Genomic DNA, 15,780 nt, shown 5'->3' with positions numbered 1-15,780 from the left:
TAAATGATTCTCAGCTATTTCCTTTATAGAGTCTGTACATCCATCTATTTACCTCACTTTGGATTTCAACATCCATTGTATCTTGGTGCTTGGTACAAATTTCAATTTCAACATCATATTACACATATACCACTAATAGTATAATAATAATAACATGTTTCCAATTTTGGAAAAAATATATTGCATGAGGGGAAATGTAGTAAATACTAGTAATAAACACTAGGCTCATCTACATGTCTATCTCTCTGACATCTTCCTGGCCCAGTGGGATGAGACCACTGCTGAATCTCATTATCTTTGTGCCCATGCCTTCCGAGACTTGAAACCTTCATGTATAGACTCTCTCTATATATATAGACTCTAAGGCTCTGAACTTAAAGGCTGATTTCTTTTTTTAAAAGGGGAGATTGGCAAGTGTTAGTGCAGCGTCAATGATAGGCTTAAATCACAGGACAAAGCTGCTTTCTCCCTGATCAAGTATTGCAAAGGAATCACCTTCCTCACTCTGTGATTCTTACCTAATGCTATATCTATGAACCTCTTCCAGTCTCCTTGGCCAGTATTACCTAAAATCCAGTCCTGTGCTTTGGGAAGCTCAAGTGTAATGGCAGAGCATGAACTCAGGAATTAGACTGACCTGGAATTGAATAAAGTCTATTACTTGCTGTGTGGCATCGGGAAAGTTATTTAATCCTCCAGAACATCAATTTTCTTATCTATAAAGTGAAAATAACCCTCCACCTTGGAGGGTTGATAAGAGAATGAAATGAGAATGCAGGTAAAGTAGAGAATGAATGAGAATAAATATTTATTTTGTACCTACTATGTGCTGGGCACTTTACATACATTCTTTCCCAATTTTTCATATACTTATAATATAGGAGTCCTCTATGTGTAGCCTGTTTTCCTGACCAGATTTAGTCATAATCATGGAGGCTCTGTGACTAGGGCAGGAAGTCCATTGGGTGTTCCCTGGCCACCCCCGAATGAGGGCTGGAGTTGGTGTTGCTGCCCTAAGTCTGACATCCATCGTTCCTGCAGTAACTGAGTCCCTGGGCCCTTATGCCCCTTGAATCCTTACTACGTTTTCCCAGATCATGTGGCCAGTTTGTGCTATCAGTCTGTAACTTTCTTACTTGCACATCAGATGGTCTTGAATCCCTGTTCTAAACCCAAGCCCTCTTTTCTGGGGGCCCTGACATGCTTAGTCCTGGCTAATTCTCTCCCACTCATACATTTTTTCCACTGGAACCTTGTTTCAAACTAGACAGAGCAACAACATTTTATCTGCCAAGAAACACCACTCCCTCTCAGATCTTGCTCTTCCCCCCACTTCATGTCAGACCCCGCTCCCTACCCACTACCCTCCTTGGATTCCATCCCTTGGTGCGAATGAAGCTGGGTCTGTTTTATTCCTTTGGACATTTTAATTTGAGCTCTGCTCACACCCCATTTTGCCAGAGTCCTTACCCCCAAATCCTCCCTGACAGTCTCACAGTGAGATTGGTTCTGCCAACTCAGCTACATGTGTACTCCCCAACTTCCTGCCCCGCTGACCTACGCTGCTCACGTCTCATCATCCGTGGTGCCCGAGCCTGCAGAGGACTTGAAATCCTCATGGTCCAGACCCACTTCTTCTAGGTCTTGTCTCCATTTTCCCCAGTTATAGTTAGAACTAATTAGGAACGAAGAAAGTTTACTTTGAAATCCATGGGACTTAGCCATCTTCCTAATGGTATCCAAGTCCAAAGTGTTGAGCCGGATGTCCACTGCAAAGTGGTGAAAGGGGACGAAGTCTCCACTTCGGCAGTGGTCACACCTGTGGGAGTTTTCTTCTAGAAAACGGGCACATTTCAAGTGCATGGCTTTCTTCTGGTCTTTTAGCCACAGCTCATAGGCTGTTTTCTGCATCATCGGGCTGCAGAATCGAATGATGTGGCACTCAATCACCTCGCTTTCCAGCTCACGGAGCTCTTCCTCCTCGCCATGGGCTAGAGAGGACAGAAAGGCAGTGGGCAACAAGTCAGCCCCTGCTACAAAATACAGATCAGTTCTTTTATCAAGATGTGCCTTAAACTAAAGGAAATATGGGTCACTTCCAGGCTCTACTTACCCATTCCTTCAGAGGGTGGTTGCAGAGAGAGGGAGCGATAATTCACCTCAAACGAGGCCGCGTTCTGTTTTAGGGCTATTCGGAGCTCCTTGCCATTCCGGAAACAATCAAAGACATTGGATTCCACGAGGGTTGCCAGGGCATTGATCATCATCTTCATGTTCCAACAAGGGAGAATCTCAAACAACAGTTCCGTAGTGAAGGTCAGGCCAGTGATGGCTGCACATCTCACCAACATCTGGTGGGACAGGCTCATGCTATCCAGCTGGACCAGAGAGACTTCTGTAGGTGGAATGCCACACAACAGGGAACTAGTCATCTGTCTTTATCAAATAGATTCTAGAGATGGACAACTGTCCTGTTCTATAGTTCTTGTTCAATAGAACTACACCCAGCTGAGCTAAGCCAAAAGAAGTATTTGCTTAGTACCTATTTCACAGATAGCACTTGTGTCGGGAGTACAAAAGATGGAGATGCTATAACCTAAAAATATGCATGTCCCATTGGCCATGACAATAAGATTGATTTCAAGGTGTTCTGATTTTGTTTTAAAGTGTGACAAGGGTGTGTGAGGAGAGCAGAGGTCATGGTGAGAAGTGGTCAGAAGGAGCAGGGCCTGCCATCCGTGTTCTGTGTTGACTTCTCCAGCTGCTCATTCTCTGTCTTCTTCACTGGCTGCCCTTTCTCATGGAACTTCCCAGCAATAAGCTTTCTCTCTATCTGCCCCAGGGATTCAGTTATTCTTGTGACAACCCATTACCATATCTATGCTCATGACCAAGTGTCAGAGAGCTCCTAGCTCCAATTCCATCTTCTCATCTAAGCTCGAGTATCATAGCTCACATGGTTTCTTGGACATCTTGACCAGGATATCCTTCTATTACATCACCCTCCTCAGGGACAAAATATGAACTTCTCAATATGTCCACAGAACACTGTAGAAACCAAGCTAGTCCAGATATAAGTAGGGTTAGCAGATGTAAGCTTTTATATGTAGAACAGATAAACAAAGCCTACTGTATAGCACAGAGAACTATATTCAGTATCCTATAATAAACCATAATAGAAAAAAATATTAAAAAAAAAAAAAGAATGTGGGAATTCCCTGGTCGCCTAGTGGTTACGATTCCAGGCTTTCACTGCTGTGGCCTGGATTCAATCCCGGGTAGGGGAACTGAGATCCCGCAAGCTGCACAGTGTGGCCAAAAAAAAAAAAAAAAAGAATATATATATATATATATATATGTATGTATGTATGTATAACTGAATCACTTGGCTGTACAGCAGAAATTAACACAACATTGTAAATCAAATATACTTCAATAAAAAAAATATTGATTAAAAGAAACCAAGTTAATCCACCTTGCTATTTTAGTAGACATAGTGAATGAAAAACAAATGATGCTCTTTTGGAGATAGAGAACTTGAGGTCTCATCCTTGTACTAAATATTTGAAGTTGAACATTTTATAGATGGCATGGATTGGAGCTGAATGCATGCTAGAACATTGCTTGAAATTCATTTTTCTTGAAATGAATAACAGTACATCCCTGATATAAATTCCCTTGTTTGTCATTTCTTATGGAAGTAGATAGCAGGAAAAGTATCACTGTTAGATTTTCTCTCTCATTATTTGATTTCTGTTTAATTGAAAATGTACTATACCTCATTCTTTTATGCAGTTGAATAAAACTTTGTTCAAATCAGACTCCAGCGTATGCACAGGGGGAAGTTGGCTCCTATTTAGAAGCAGAAAAGCCAAGCTTGTAATGGAACCTTCCCATTGCCTGGGCAACACAAAACAAAAAACAAAGCCAGTCTTCTATCTTCCTTTCTCCTTTGTTGGAAGCATCCTAGAGAAAGCAAGAGGGGAATCTAGGTCCTGGAAAATGAACACCAGGTCAAATTTTCTTTACCTTTTAATGATGCTGGCAGTGACAAGTTTTTCAATCTGACACCACTAGCGAGGTTACAGACTTCTTCATTTCCCTCCTCAAGACCAAAAGTAAATATTTTTAAGTCCTCTGTTGGCTTCGCAAAATTCTCTATAGAGAGGTAAAAGGGAAGAAAAGTTGAGAGTCATTGTCCTATTATTATCTGGATTTTCCAATAAACTTCGAGATGGGTCTCACATGAGAAAGAGCAGGCAGAGATGTGTGTTGGCTTGTAAAGTATTCTGGAATACTGTGTTTTAAGTAAAACTGATATATGAAAATCAAAATTTACTCAAAACATGTTTTTCCTCCCCTCCCTCCAAGAAAAAAAGGATTGGTAATAACTACAGGATGTCTTCCGTAAGACATGCAGTTTTACAAATATAGCTTATATTATATACTTATATATATACTTGTATGCACATTGAAATACCCACATTCGGAGGCAAACACATTCTGTGGAAGACTGTACTCTACTTAAGATGTGGTTATTGTCAGAAAGAGATATTAAAAATGGTGAAGATTTCAAGATGGTGGAGGAGTAAGACGTGGAGATCACCTTCCTCCCCACAAATACATCAAAAATACATCTACATGTGGAACAACCCCTACAGAACACCTACTGAACGCTGGCAGAAGACCTCAGACTTCCCAAAAGGGTGTGCGAGGAGAGGGGATTCAGAACACCGCCTAAACGAGCTCTAGAGACAGGTGCGAGCCGCGACTATCAGCGCAGACACCAGAGATGGGCATGAAACACTAAGGCTGCTCCTGCAGCCACCAAGAAGGCTGTGTGCAAGCACAGGTCACTATCCACACCTCCCCTCCCGGGAGCCTGTGCAGCCCGCCACTGCCAGGGTCCCGTGATCCAGGGACAACTTCCCTGGGAGAACACACAGCACGCCTCAGGCTGTTGAAACGTCATGCCGGCCTCTGCCGCTGCAGGCTCACCCGCATTCTGTACCCCTCCCTCCCCCTGGCCTGTGTGAGCCAGTGCCCCCGAACCAGCCGCTGCTTTAACTCCGTCCTGTCTGAGCGGGGAAGAGATGCCCTCAGGCGACCTATATGCAGAGGCAGGGCCAAATCCAAAGCTGAACCCCAGGAGCTGTGCGAACAAAGAAAAGAGAGGGAAATCTCTCCCAGCAGCCTCAGGAGCAGCAGATTAAATCTCCACAATCACCTTGAAGTACCCTGCATCTGTGGAATACCTGAATAGACAATGAATCATCCCAAAATTGATGCGGTGGACGTTGGTAGCAACTGTAGACTTGGGGTTTGCTTTCTGCATCTAATTTGTTTCTGGCTTTATGTTTATTTTAGTTTAGTATTTAGAGCTTATTATCACTGGTAGATTTGTTTATTGATTTGGTTGCTTTCTTCCTTTTCTTTTATATGTATATGTTTTCCTTTTTCTCTTTTTTTTTAAATAAATAAATTTATTTATTTATTTAGGCTGCGTTGGGTCTTTGTTGCTGCGTGTGGGCTTTCTCTACTTGTGGCGAGCGGGGGCTACTCTTCATTGCAGTGTGCAGGCTTCTCATCGTGGTGGCTTCTCTTGTTGCGGAGCACGGGCCCTAGGCACGTGGACTTCAGTAGTTGTGGCACATGGGCTTCAGTATTTGTGGCTCGCAGGCTCTAGAGCTCAGGCTCAGCAGTTGTGGCATATGGGCTTAGCTGCTCCGCGGCATGTGGAATCTTCCTGGACCAGGGCTTGAACCTGTGTCCCCAGCATTGGTAGGTGGATTCTTAACCACTGCACCACCAGGGAAGCCCCTCCTTTTTCTCTTTTTGTGAGTGTGTATGTGTATGCTTCTTTGTGTGATTTTGTCTGTATAGCTTTGCTTTTACCATTTGGCCTAGGGTTCTGTCTGTCCGTTTTGTTTTTTGGGGTTTTTTTGGTATAGTTTTTAGTGCTTGTTATCATTGGTGGATTTGTTTTTTGGTTTGGTTGTTCTCTTCTTTCTTTCCTTTGTTTTTATTACTTTTTTTTTAAAATAATATTTTTTTAATTTTTATTTTAATTATTTTATTTTATTTTTTCTTTCTTTCTTTCTTTTTCTTTCTCCCTTTTCTTCTGAGCCAAGTGGGTGACAGGGTCTTGGTGCTCTGGCCAAGTGTCACGCCTGAACCTCTGAGGTGGGAGAGCTGAGTTCAGGACATTGGACCACCTGAGGCCTCCCAGTCCCACATAATATCAAACAGCGAAACCTCTCACAGAGATCTCCATCTCAACGCTAAGATCCAGCTCCACTCAACAACAAACAAGCTACAGTGCTAGATATCCTGTGCCAAACAACTAGCAAGACAGGAACACAACCCTACCCATTAGCAGAAAGGCTGCCTGAAAATATAATAAGTTCACAGACACCCCAAAACGCACCACTGGATGTGGTCCTGCCCACCAGAAAGACAAGATCCAGCCTCATCCACCAGAACACAGGCAGCAGTCCCCTTCACCAGAAAGCCTACACAACTCACTGAACCAAATTTACCCACTGGGGACAGACACTAAAAACAACAGGAACTACAAACCTGCAGCCAGAGAAAAGGAGACCCCAAACACAGTAAGTTAAGCAAAATGAGAAGACAGAGAAATACACAGCAGATGAAGGAGCAAGGTAAAAACCCAACAGACCAAACAAATGAAGAGGAAATAGGCAGCCTACCTGAAAAAGAATTCAGTAGTGTTAGTAAAGATGATCCAAAATCTTTGAAAAAGAATGGAGAAAATACAAGAAACGTTTAACAAGGACCTAGAAGAACTAAAGAGCAAACAAACAATGATGAACAACACAATAAATGAAATTAAAAATTCTCTAGAAGGAATCAATAGCAGAATAAGTGAGGCAGAAGAATGGATTAGTGACCTGGAATATAAAATATTGGAAATAACTATCACCGAGCAGAATAAAGAAAAAAGACTGAAAAGAATTGAGACAGTCTCAGAGACCTCTGGGACAACATTAAATGTACCGACATTCTAATTATAGGGGTCCCAGAAGAAGAAGAGAAAAAAAAGGGACTGAGAAAATATCTGAAGAGATTATAGCTGAAAACTTCCTTAATATGGGAAAGGAAATAGTCAATCAAGTTCAAGCAGCACAGAGAGTCCCATATAGGAAAAATCCAAGGAGAAACATGCCAAGACACATATTAATCGAACTATCAAAAATTAAATAAAAAGGAAAAATATTAAAAGCAGCAAGGGAAAAGCAACAAATGACATACACAGGAACCCCCATAAGGTTAACAGCTGATCTGTCAGCAGAAACTTTGCAAGCCAGAAGGGAGTGGCAGGACATATTTAAAGTGATGAAAGGGAAAAACCAACAACCAAGATTACTCTACCTAGCAAGGATCTCATTCCAACTTGACGGAGAAATTAAAAGCTTTACAGACAAGCAAAACATAAGAGAATTCAGCACCACCAAACAAGCTTTACAACAAATGCTAAAGGAACTTCTCTAGGCAGGAAACACAAGAGAAGGAAAAGACCTACAATAAAAAACACAAAACAAGAAAATACTAATAGGAATGTACATATGGATAATTACCTTAAATGTAAATGGATCATATGCTCCAACGAAAAGACATACACTGGCTGAATGGACACAAAAACAAGACCCGTATATATGCTGTCTACAAGAGACCCACTTCAGACCTAGGGACACATACAGACTGAAAGTGAGGGGATGGAAAAAGATATTCCATGCAAATCGAAATCAAAAGAAAGCTGATGTAGCAATTCTCATATCAGACAAAGTAGACTTTAAAATAAAGACTATTACAAGAGACAAAGAAGGACACTACATAATGATCAAAGGATCAATCCAAGAAGAAGATATAACAATTGTAAATATTTATGCACCCAACATAGAAGCACCTCAATACATAAGGCAAATGCTAACCGCCATAAAAGGGGAAATCAACAGTAACACAATCATAGTAGGGGACTTTAACCCCCCACTTTCACCAACGGACAGATCATCCAAAATGAAAATAAATAAGGAAACACAATGGAGAAAAGACAGCCTCTTCAATAAGTGGTGCTGGGAAAACTGGACAGCTACATGTAAAAGAATGAAATTAGAACACTCCCTAACACCATACACAAAAATAAACTCAAAATGGATTAAAGACCTAAATGTAAGGTCAGACATTATAAAACTCTTAGAGGAAAACATAGGCAGAACACTCTATGACATAAATCACAGCAAGATCATTTTTGACCCACCTCCTAGAGAAATGGAAATAAAAGCAAAAATAAACAAATGGGACCTAGTGAAACTTAAAAACTTTTGCACAGCAAAGGAAACTAGAAACAAGATGAAAAGACAACCCTCAGAATGGGAGAAAATATTTGCAAATGAAGCAACTAACAAAGGATTAATCTCCAAAATATACAAGCAGCTCATGCAGCTCAATATCAAAAAAGCAAACAACCCAATCCAAAAATGGGCAGAAGACCTAAATAGACATTTCTCCAAAGAAGATACACAGATTGCCAACAAACACATGAAAGGATGCTCAACATCACTAATCATTAGAGAAATGCAAATCAAAACTACAATGAGGTATCACCTCACATTGGTCAGAATGGCCATCATCAAAAAATCTACAAACAATAAGTGCTGGACGGGGTGTGGAGAAAAGGGAACCCTCTTGCACTGTAGGTGGGAATGTGAATTGATACAGCCACTATGGAGAACAGTATGGAGGTTCCTTAAAAAACTAAAAATACAACTACCATATGACCCAGCAATCCCAGTACTGGCCATATACCCTGAGAAAACCATAATTCAGAAAGAGTCATGTACCACAATGTTCATTGCAGCACTATTTACAATAGCCAAGACATGGAAGCAACCTAAGTGCCTGTCGAATGATGAATGGATAAAGAAGATGTGCCACATATATACAATGGAGTATTACTCAGCCATAAAAAAAAATGAAATTGAGTTATTTGCGGTGAGGTGATGGACCTAGAGACTGTCATACAGAGTGAAGAAAGTCAGAAAGAGAAAAACAAATACTGTATGCTAACACATATATATGGAATCTAAAAAAAAAAAATGGTTCTGAAAAACTTAGGGGCAGGACAAGAATAAAGACGCAGATGTAGAGAATGGACTTGAGGACACGGGGAGGGGGAAGCGTAAGCTGGGACGAAGTGAGGAGTGGCATGGAGATATACACACTAGCAAATGTAAAATAGCTAGTGGGAAGCAGCCGCATGGCACAGGGAGATCAGCTCGGTGCTTTGTATCCACCTAGTGGGTGGGATAGGGAGGGTGGGAGGGAGACTCAAGAGAGAGGAGAAATGGGGATAAATGTACATGTATAGATGATTCACTTTGTTATACAGCGGAAACTAACACACCATTGTAAAGCAATTATACTCGAATAAAGATGTTAAAAAAAAACACAACAATTTGACCAAAATCCTTGAGATTATAACTTTCAGCAAGGTAATTTTTCATATTAGAAACTCATATGATTATAGTGATCCAGAAAAAATATGTTGAAAAAAGATGCTCATAGTCTCCTTAAACATTAAAATATTGTAAATAGCCTAAATATCCAGCCATAACACAGTGATTACCTTAAATATTACATAGCCATTATGGTACAATTGTTGAGGAATACTGAGTTTGGAAAATCTTCAGCTGAGTGAAATAGGATAGTAAATATACCATATGGTACCAAAAAAAAATAAAAAAGAAAAGGTGAAGTTTGAATAGTGAGCTTGCCTAGTCATTTTTCTCCTGGTACTCCAAAATGCATTCCTTATTTGTCCCTCCAGTCATTCATTAACAGTTGAGTTGCAAGACACTGAAATAGGTGATGTGGAAATATGAGGGTGAACATACTAAGTTCCCGACCTCCTGGAAAGATAAGGTATATACACAGAGACCCAGACGACCAGGCAGTAAACAAGTGCCACGTGAGTAGGCACAGACAGTAAGGGCTGGAGAGTTCATATCAACACAGTACAGACTTTTTATGCACCATAACCTGGGAAGGCTATAAATGTGGCTAATGCATACTTCCAGCCCTCAAGGATCTTAACATTTATGGAGACAGATATTTAGGCAACTAATCATAATACAGGAAAAGTGACTTAATAAGATAATCTCCTAATGTGAGTCAGTTTTGTGAAAGAAATAAACCTGGTGATAGAGACTAACAGGAAAGTGCAGAGAGAGGAAGGCTTTCCTTAAGCAGGGCATGGTCAGAGAAAGTGGCTGTGAGGAGGTAACACCTGAGCTAAGGGAGAGAGGGAGCAGGTATGTGAAATGCCAGAGGAGAGGGAGCAGAAAGGAGCTCGGGTGTTGGAGGAGCAGAAATGTGGCTGGAGCACATTTCAGAGTATTGGTGAGGCCACAGAGGGGGTGGAAGGAAGCTCCCTCAGGGATCTCCAGACCAAGGTAAGGAGTTTGGATTTCATTGTAAACTCAATGGGAAACCACTAAAAGTTGTTTGGTTTTTAAAAAATTCTTTTATTTGGTAAGTTTCAAATTTATGAAAAGTTGTAAGAATAACACTATACAGTCTTTATTCCAATTCATCTACTGTTAACATCTTGCTCCATTTTTTATAGCTTTTGTTCTCTCTATATGTACTTATTTTTTCTGAAGCATTTCATTTGAGTGTTAAGTTGCATAATTCATGCCCTTTAACCCCCAAATACTTTACTCTGAATTCCCCAAGAATAACAACATTCTCTTACATAAGTAGAATATACTTATCATCTTCAGAAAATTTAACATCGATACAATAATTTACTGTTCATAATCCAGTTTTGTCAACTGCCTCAGTAATGTTCTTTAACATTCTTTTTCTTTTTTTTTGTAAACAGCCCAGATGTCCTCCAACAGGTGAATGGAGGTATGTCCATACCATGGAACACTACTCAGCAACTAAAAAGACCAAACTATTGATACACACAACAACCTAGATAACCTCCAGAGAGTTACACTGAGTGAAAAAAAAAAATCTCAAAAGATTACATATACAATATTATTCCACTTATAAAAATTCTTAAAATGGCAAAATTATAGAAATGGAGAACTGATTAGCGATTACCAGGGGTTAAGAAGGAAGTAGGGGTAGGAGAGAAGTGGGGGGTGGCTATCATAGGTCAACATAAGGGATTCTCATGGTGATGGGAATGTTCTGTATCTTGACTGTATCAATATTAATATCCTGGTTGTGATATATTTTTTTTTAACATCTTTACTGGACCTGGTTGTGATATTATACTGTAGTTTTGCTGATGTTACTACTGGGGAAAACTAGGTAAAGAGTATACAGAATCTCTCTATATTATTTTTTACAATGGCCTGTAAATATATAATCACCTCAAAAAATTTAATTAAAAAAAATCAATGAGACAGCAAAGTATTATTGTATTCAGTCACTTCATTTATACTCCAAGAGGTCCCCAGAATGCTTCCTGTGGTGTCAGACAGAGAGAAGGTGCTCAGTAGAGGTTTGTTGAATGAATAAATAAGAAAGGATTTGAGTTTCCTTTACCCGACCCCCCATTTTACAGCAGGTACCTGGCCATAAAGATTGTGACTAATCCCAAAATACTAGCTATTAAATGGCATATGTGGAACTGGAACTCTGGACTCCTAACTTAAAGGCCAAAATTTTCTTTTGATCACATCTTTTTTTTTAACATCTTTATTGGAGTATAATTGCTTTACAGTGGTGTATTAGTTTCTGCTTTATAACAAAGTGAATCCGTTATACATATACATATGTCCCCATGTCTCTTCCCTCTTGCATCTCCCTCCCTCCCACCCTCCCTATCCCACCCCTCTAGGTGGTCATAAAGCACCGAGCTGATCTCCCTGTGCTATGCAGCTGCTTCCCACTAGCTATCTATTTTACGTTTGGTAGTGTATATATGTCCATGCCACTCTCTCACTTTGTCCCAGCTTACACTTCCCCCTCCCTGTATCCTCAAGTCCATTCTCTAGTAGGTCTGTGTCTTTATTCCCATCTTGCCCCTAGGTTCTTCATGACCATTTTTTTAGATTCCATATATATGTGTTAGCATACGGTATTTATTTTTCTCTTTCTGACTTACTTCACTCTGTATGACAGTCTCTAGGTCCATTCACCTCACTACAAATAACTCAATTTCGTTTCTTTTTATGGCTGAGTAATATTACATTGTATATATGTATCACATCTTCTTTATCCATTCATCTGTTGATGGACACTTAGGTTGCTTCCATGTCCTGGCTATTGTAAATAGAGCTGCAATGAACATTTTAGTACATGACACTTTTTGAATTATGATTTTCTCAGGGTATATGCCCAGTAGTGGGATTGCTGGGTCATATGGTAGTTCTATTTTTAGTTTTTTAAGGAACCTCCATACTGTTCTCCATAGTGGCTGTATCAATTTACATTCCCACCAACAGTGCAAGAGGGTTCCCTTTTCTCCACACCCTCTCCAGCATTTATTGTTTGTGGATTTTTTGATGATGGCCATTCTGACCGGTGTGAGATGATAGAAAGCCCAGAGATGATTATATCTTTATACTCTCTCTTTTCATGGAAGAGATGCTATCTCTTAAACCTTCATGGTCTCCTTTGTGTCAAAACATAGTTTCTTTCTTTCTTTCTTTTTATTTTTGCTAGAATATGATTTTTTTCTTCTCATCACTGCCGTCTCCCTAAACAACTAGTATATCCACCACAGACATTTTCTTATCATTCACGTTAACCTTAATCCTCTACATCCCAGCTTGCATCCTTACCCCATTCCCCAACCTCTACCCTTCTCCCTTCACTAAAACTATTTTCTTAAAAATTCCAACTGCCCTCTTTGTGACATCATCTCAAAGTTCATCCTTCTGTATGTCTCTGTAGCATGAGAACCTTGTTGACAATTCACTTTGAGCTAATAATTTTACCTCTGGAAAACAAGTTATCCTTTTTCCCAGATAACATCTACATCCCCCGTCAGTTCTGATTCTGGGCTTTAAGATTCTCCAGTGTTCTTTCATTTCTATTACAGGTCTACATTCTTTCTCCCAGCTCAGTGAGTCCCGGGCAATGTTAAGTTCTCTCACAGTCTGGGATATCAAGTCCAACATTCTTTGCCTCCCCAAAGCCTCTGACCCGTATAGGAAGCAGTCTATGGATAAGCCCACCCTTGCCACCCTCTCTGCAGAAGGAGACAGGGAGAAAGAACCATCATTATGGGACTTACTGAACAGGTTATTCCAGGTCACATTTGTCTTTTCCTCAGACTCTATTGTTTGGAAAACGAGTACCCTGTGATGGTCCAGGTTTTTAAGCAATTCTTCACAGTAAAATGGAATCCCACAGCTTCCCTCTGCCATGTACCTGTAGTGAAAACAACGCAATCTATTTATATCAAAGAACCATCTTTAGGGAAGTAAAAATATTTGAGTTTTCTCAATCACCTGAAAATAATCACTTCTCTTTCTCCTTTTGTTTTGGTTTGTTTTTCATTTTTAGGGATTGCTTTTTCTTTTTTCTCTCATTTTTAAAATTACATAATAAATCATTTAAATCTTTCCAACGTCAAAACTATGTAATAAGGTACATCCTCAGTCTTGCTTCCCTTCCTCACCTTATAAGTAACCATTTAAATTAGTTTCTGGTTTATCTTTTCAACGTTTCTTTTTAAAACTATAGAAAATGCACACACGTATTTCACTCTCTTCCTTAGATAAAAGACAGCAAGTTATACACACTGCACACAAGGCAACCCCTTGTTTTTTCACTCAACAATGTATCCTGGTCATCCCTCCATATCAGTAGATCTTCCTTATTTCTCTTTATAGCTACGTAGGGCTCAATCGTGTGGATGAATCCTAGTTTATTCTAACTATCCTCTTAGAGATGGACATTTGGATTGCTTTCAGTCTTTTACTAGTACAAATAATGCCTCAATAAAAACTGTGCCCATATGTCACTTCATATTTTTGTCAATATATGTATTTTTAAATTTTTAAAGTTTTTATTGAAGTATAGTTGATTTACAATGTTGTGTTAGTTTCAGGTGTACAGCAAAGTGATTCAGATATATATATATATTCTTTTTCAGATTCTTTTCCCTTATAGGTTATTACAAAATATTGAGCATAGTTCCCTGTCAGTATATCTTTGAGATAGGTTCCTAGAATTGGGAAGGCTAGATCAAAAAGTAAATGCATATATAATAAATGTATACATATATAACAAATACATACATAATAAATAAATACATACATACATACAGAGAGAAAGAGGGAGAGACAGAGAGACAAAGGGAAAGAACACACAAAATTCATGCCTGGAGTTATTTTAAATGAGACTTTGTCCAAGACGTTTCTCTTCCAGAAGCAAAGCAACCTCATTAGAAAGAACAGATGCAGATAGCAAGGTGGCTTGTGAACAGCCAGCTAAGGAAGAGGCGTTGTCCATGTTGTTAAGGGGACTGCTGTCAAGACCCCAGGAGAGGAGTCACTGAGAAGCTCAGAGAGCACTGACATCACCATCTACCATGACAGGGAACACCAGCACCAGACCACGTTATCGCCAGCGACTAAGACCTTGCTCAGCTGTGGGCTGTGGTTCTTAAGGCTTACCAGTTTGCCTTTTGTGTTACTTGCCCATGACAGTGCCCTTAGTCACTGTGGGTTAGAGTGAGTGTACCCATAGCCAGCATGATGAAAGGGAAACAAAACTGATGTCCTAAGCAACGTTTGAGACGGTGTAACAGGGACCATAACAAGGAAAAGTGAGCAGCACCCATCCTATCAAGCATGTTCAGTGGCCCCTTTGAAAGGCGGGACCAGCAAGAATCCTGAAATGGCCGCTTTCAGACACATCTTAAGGAATCTGATGAAGTCTGGACCTGGAGAATGAGTGCAGCTGTCAAGGCCTCAGGACAGACATAGGTTACTCACGTGTCTAGTTCTTTGGGGATACCCCTGACGTTGAGGTCCAGGCAGACCTTGTTGAGGATGTCCTTAGGCTGCACGGCTCCAAGGGTGACATAGGTGGTGTTCCTGTTCTTCATTATGGCACTGGCAGCTGCACAGGGTATGTCGATGAAGGGAGACAGGGACATGATGATGAAGATGGGAACAGACCGGATAAGCTTCTCCATAAAGGTCCAGGAGGCTGAATCGATAAACTGGCCTTCATCGATGATGAAAATAATCCTTTCCTCTTTCACCGTCTGGACAAGGTGGAGAAACAGAAAGAAAAATGCTGTAGGACTTCAGGGGGTTTTTTTGTTTTTGTTTGTTTTTTTGGCTGCACCGAGCAGCTTGCGGGATCTCAGTTCCCCGACCAGGGATTGAACCCAGGCCATGGCAGTGAAAGCGCCAAATCCTAACTAGACCACCAGGGAACGCCCGTGACTTCAGTTTTTTATACACGTGTATGGGTATGCATGTGTATCCACCGAGTTTTGTGAAGCTAAGTTAAATCTGTTCTTTCCAATAACTTTGCGTTAATTTAGATTCCGCTAATTGGAATCTGTGGCAATTGGGACAGAACTGGCTGGAATAGACTGTTACTTGGTCAAATCTTTGTGTAAAGGTAATGTAAATATATAGGATATATGGGGTGTAGTCAAGTTAAACAGCCATTACATAAAAATTACTGAGGTTTACTTCAAGTCATTCTAATCTATTGAAAAATGAAGGTCTCCTGGAAATACATTGACATTTATTCAACCAACATCGATTCAAC

At 40.2% G+C, this 15,780-nt stretch overlaps 1 protein-coding gene across 1 annotated transcript in view; it reads right to left on the bottom strand.

Moving 5' to 3' along the window:
• Positions 1–15,780, bottom strand: part of ADCY10 (adenylate cyclase 10) — a 106,484-nt gene that overhangs the window by 51,465 nt on the left and 39,239 nt on the right. The window contains exons 17-21 of the mRNA XM_082361222.1: positions 14,988–15,262; positions 13,280–13,416; positions 4,030–4,158; positions 2,114–2,395; positions 1,701–1,991 (exon numbers count right to left, since the gene is read on the bottom strand). Of these exons, the coding sequence (XP_082217348.1) occupies positions 1,701–1,991; positions 2,114–2,395; positions 4,030–4,158; positions 13,280–13,416; positions 14,988–15,262 (1,114 nt within the window). The remainder of the gene's footprint in view (positions 1–1,700; positions 1,992–2,113; positions 2,396–4,029; positions 4,159–13,279; positions 13,417–14,987; positions 15,263–15,780) is intronic.

The sequence above is a fragment of the Balaenoptera borealis genome (assembly GCF_965194805.1).
Source record: "Balaenoptera borealis genome assembly, chromosome: 1".
NCBI lineage: Eukaryota > Metazoa > Chordata > Mammalia > Artiodactyla > Balaenopteridae > Balaenoptera > Balaenoptera borealis.
This window is presented reverse-complemented; position numbering and strand designations above follow the sequence as displayed.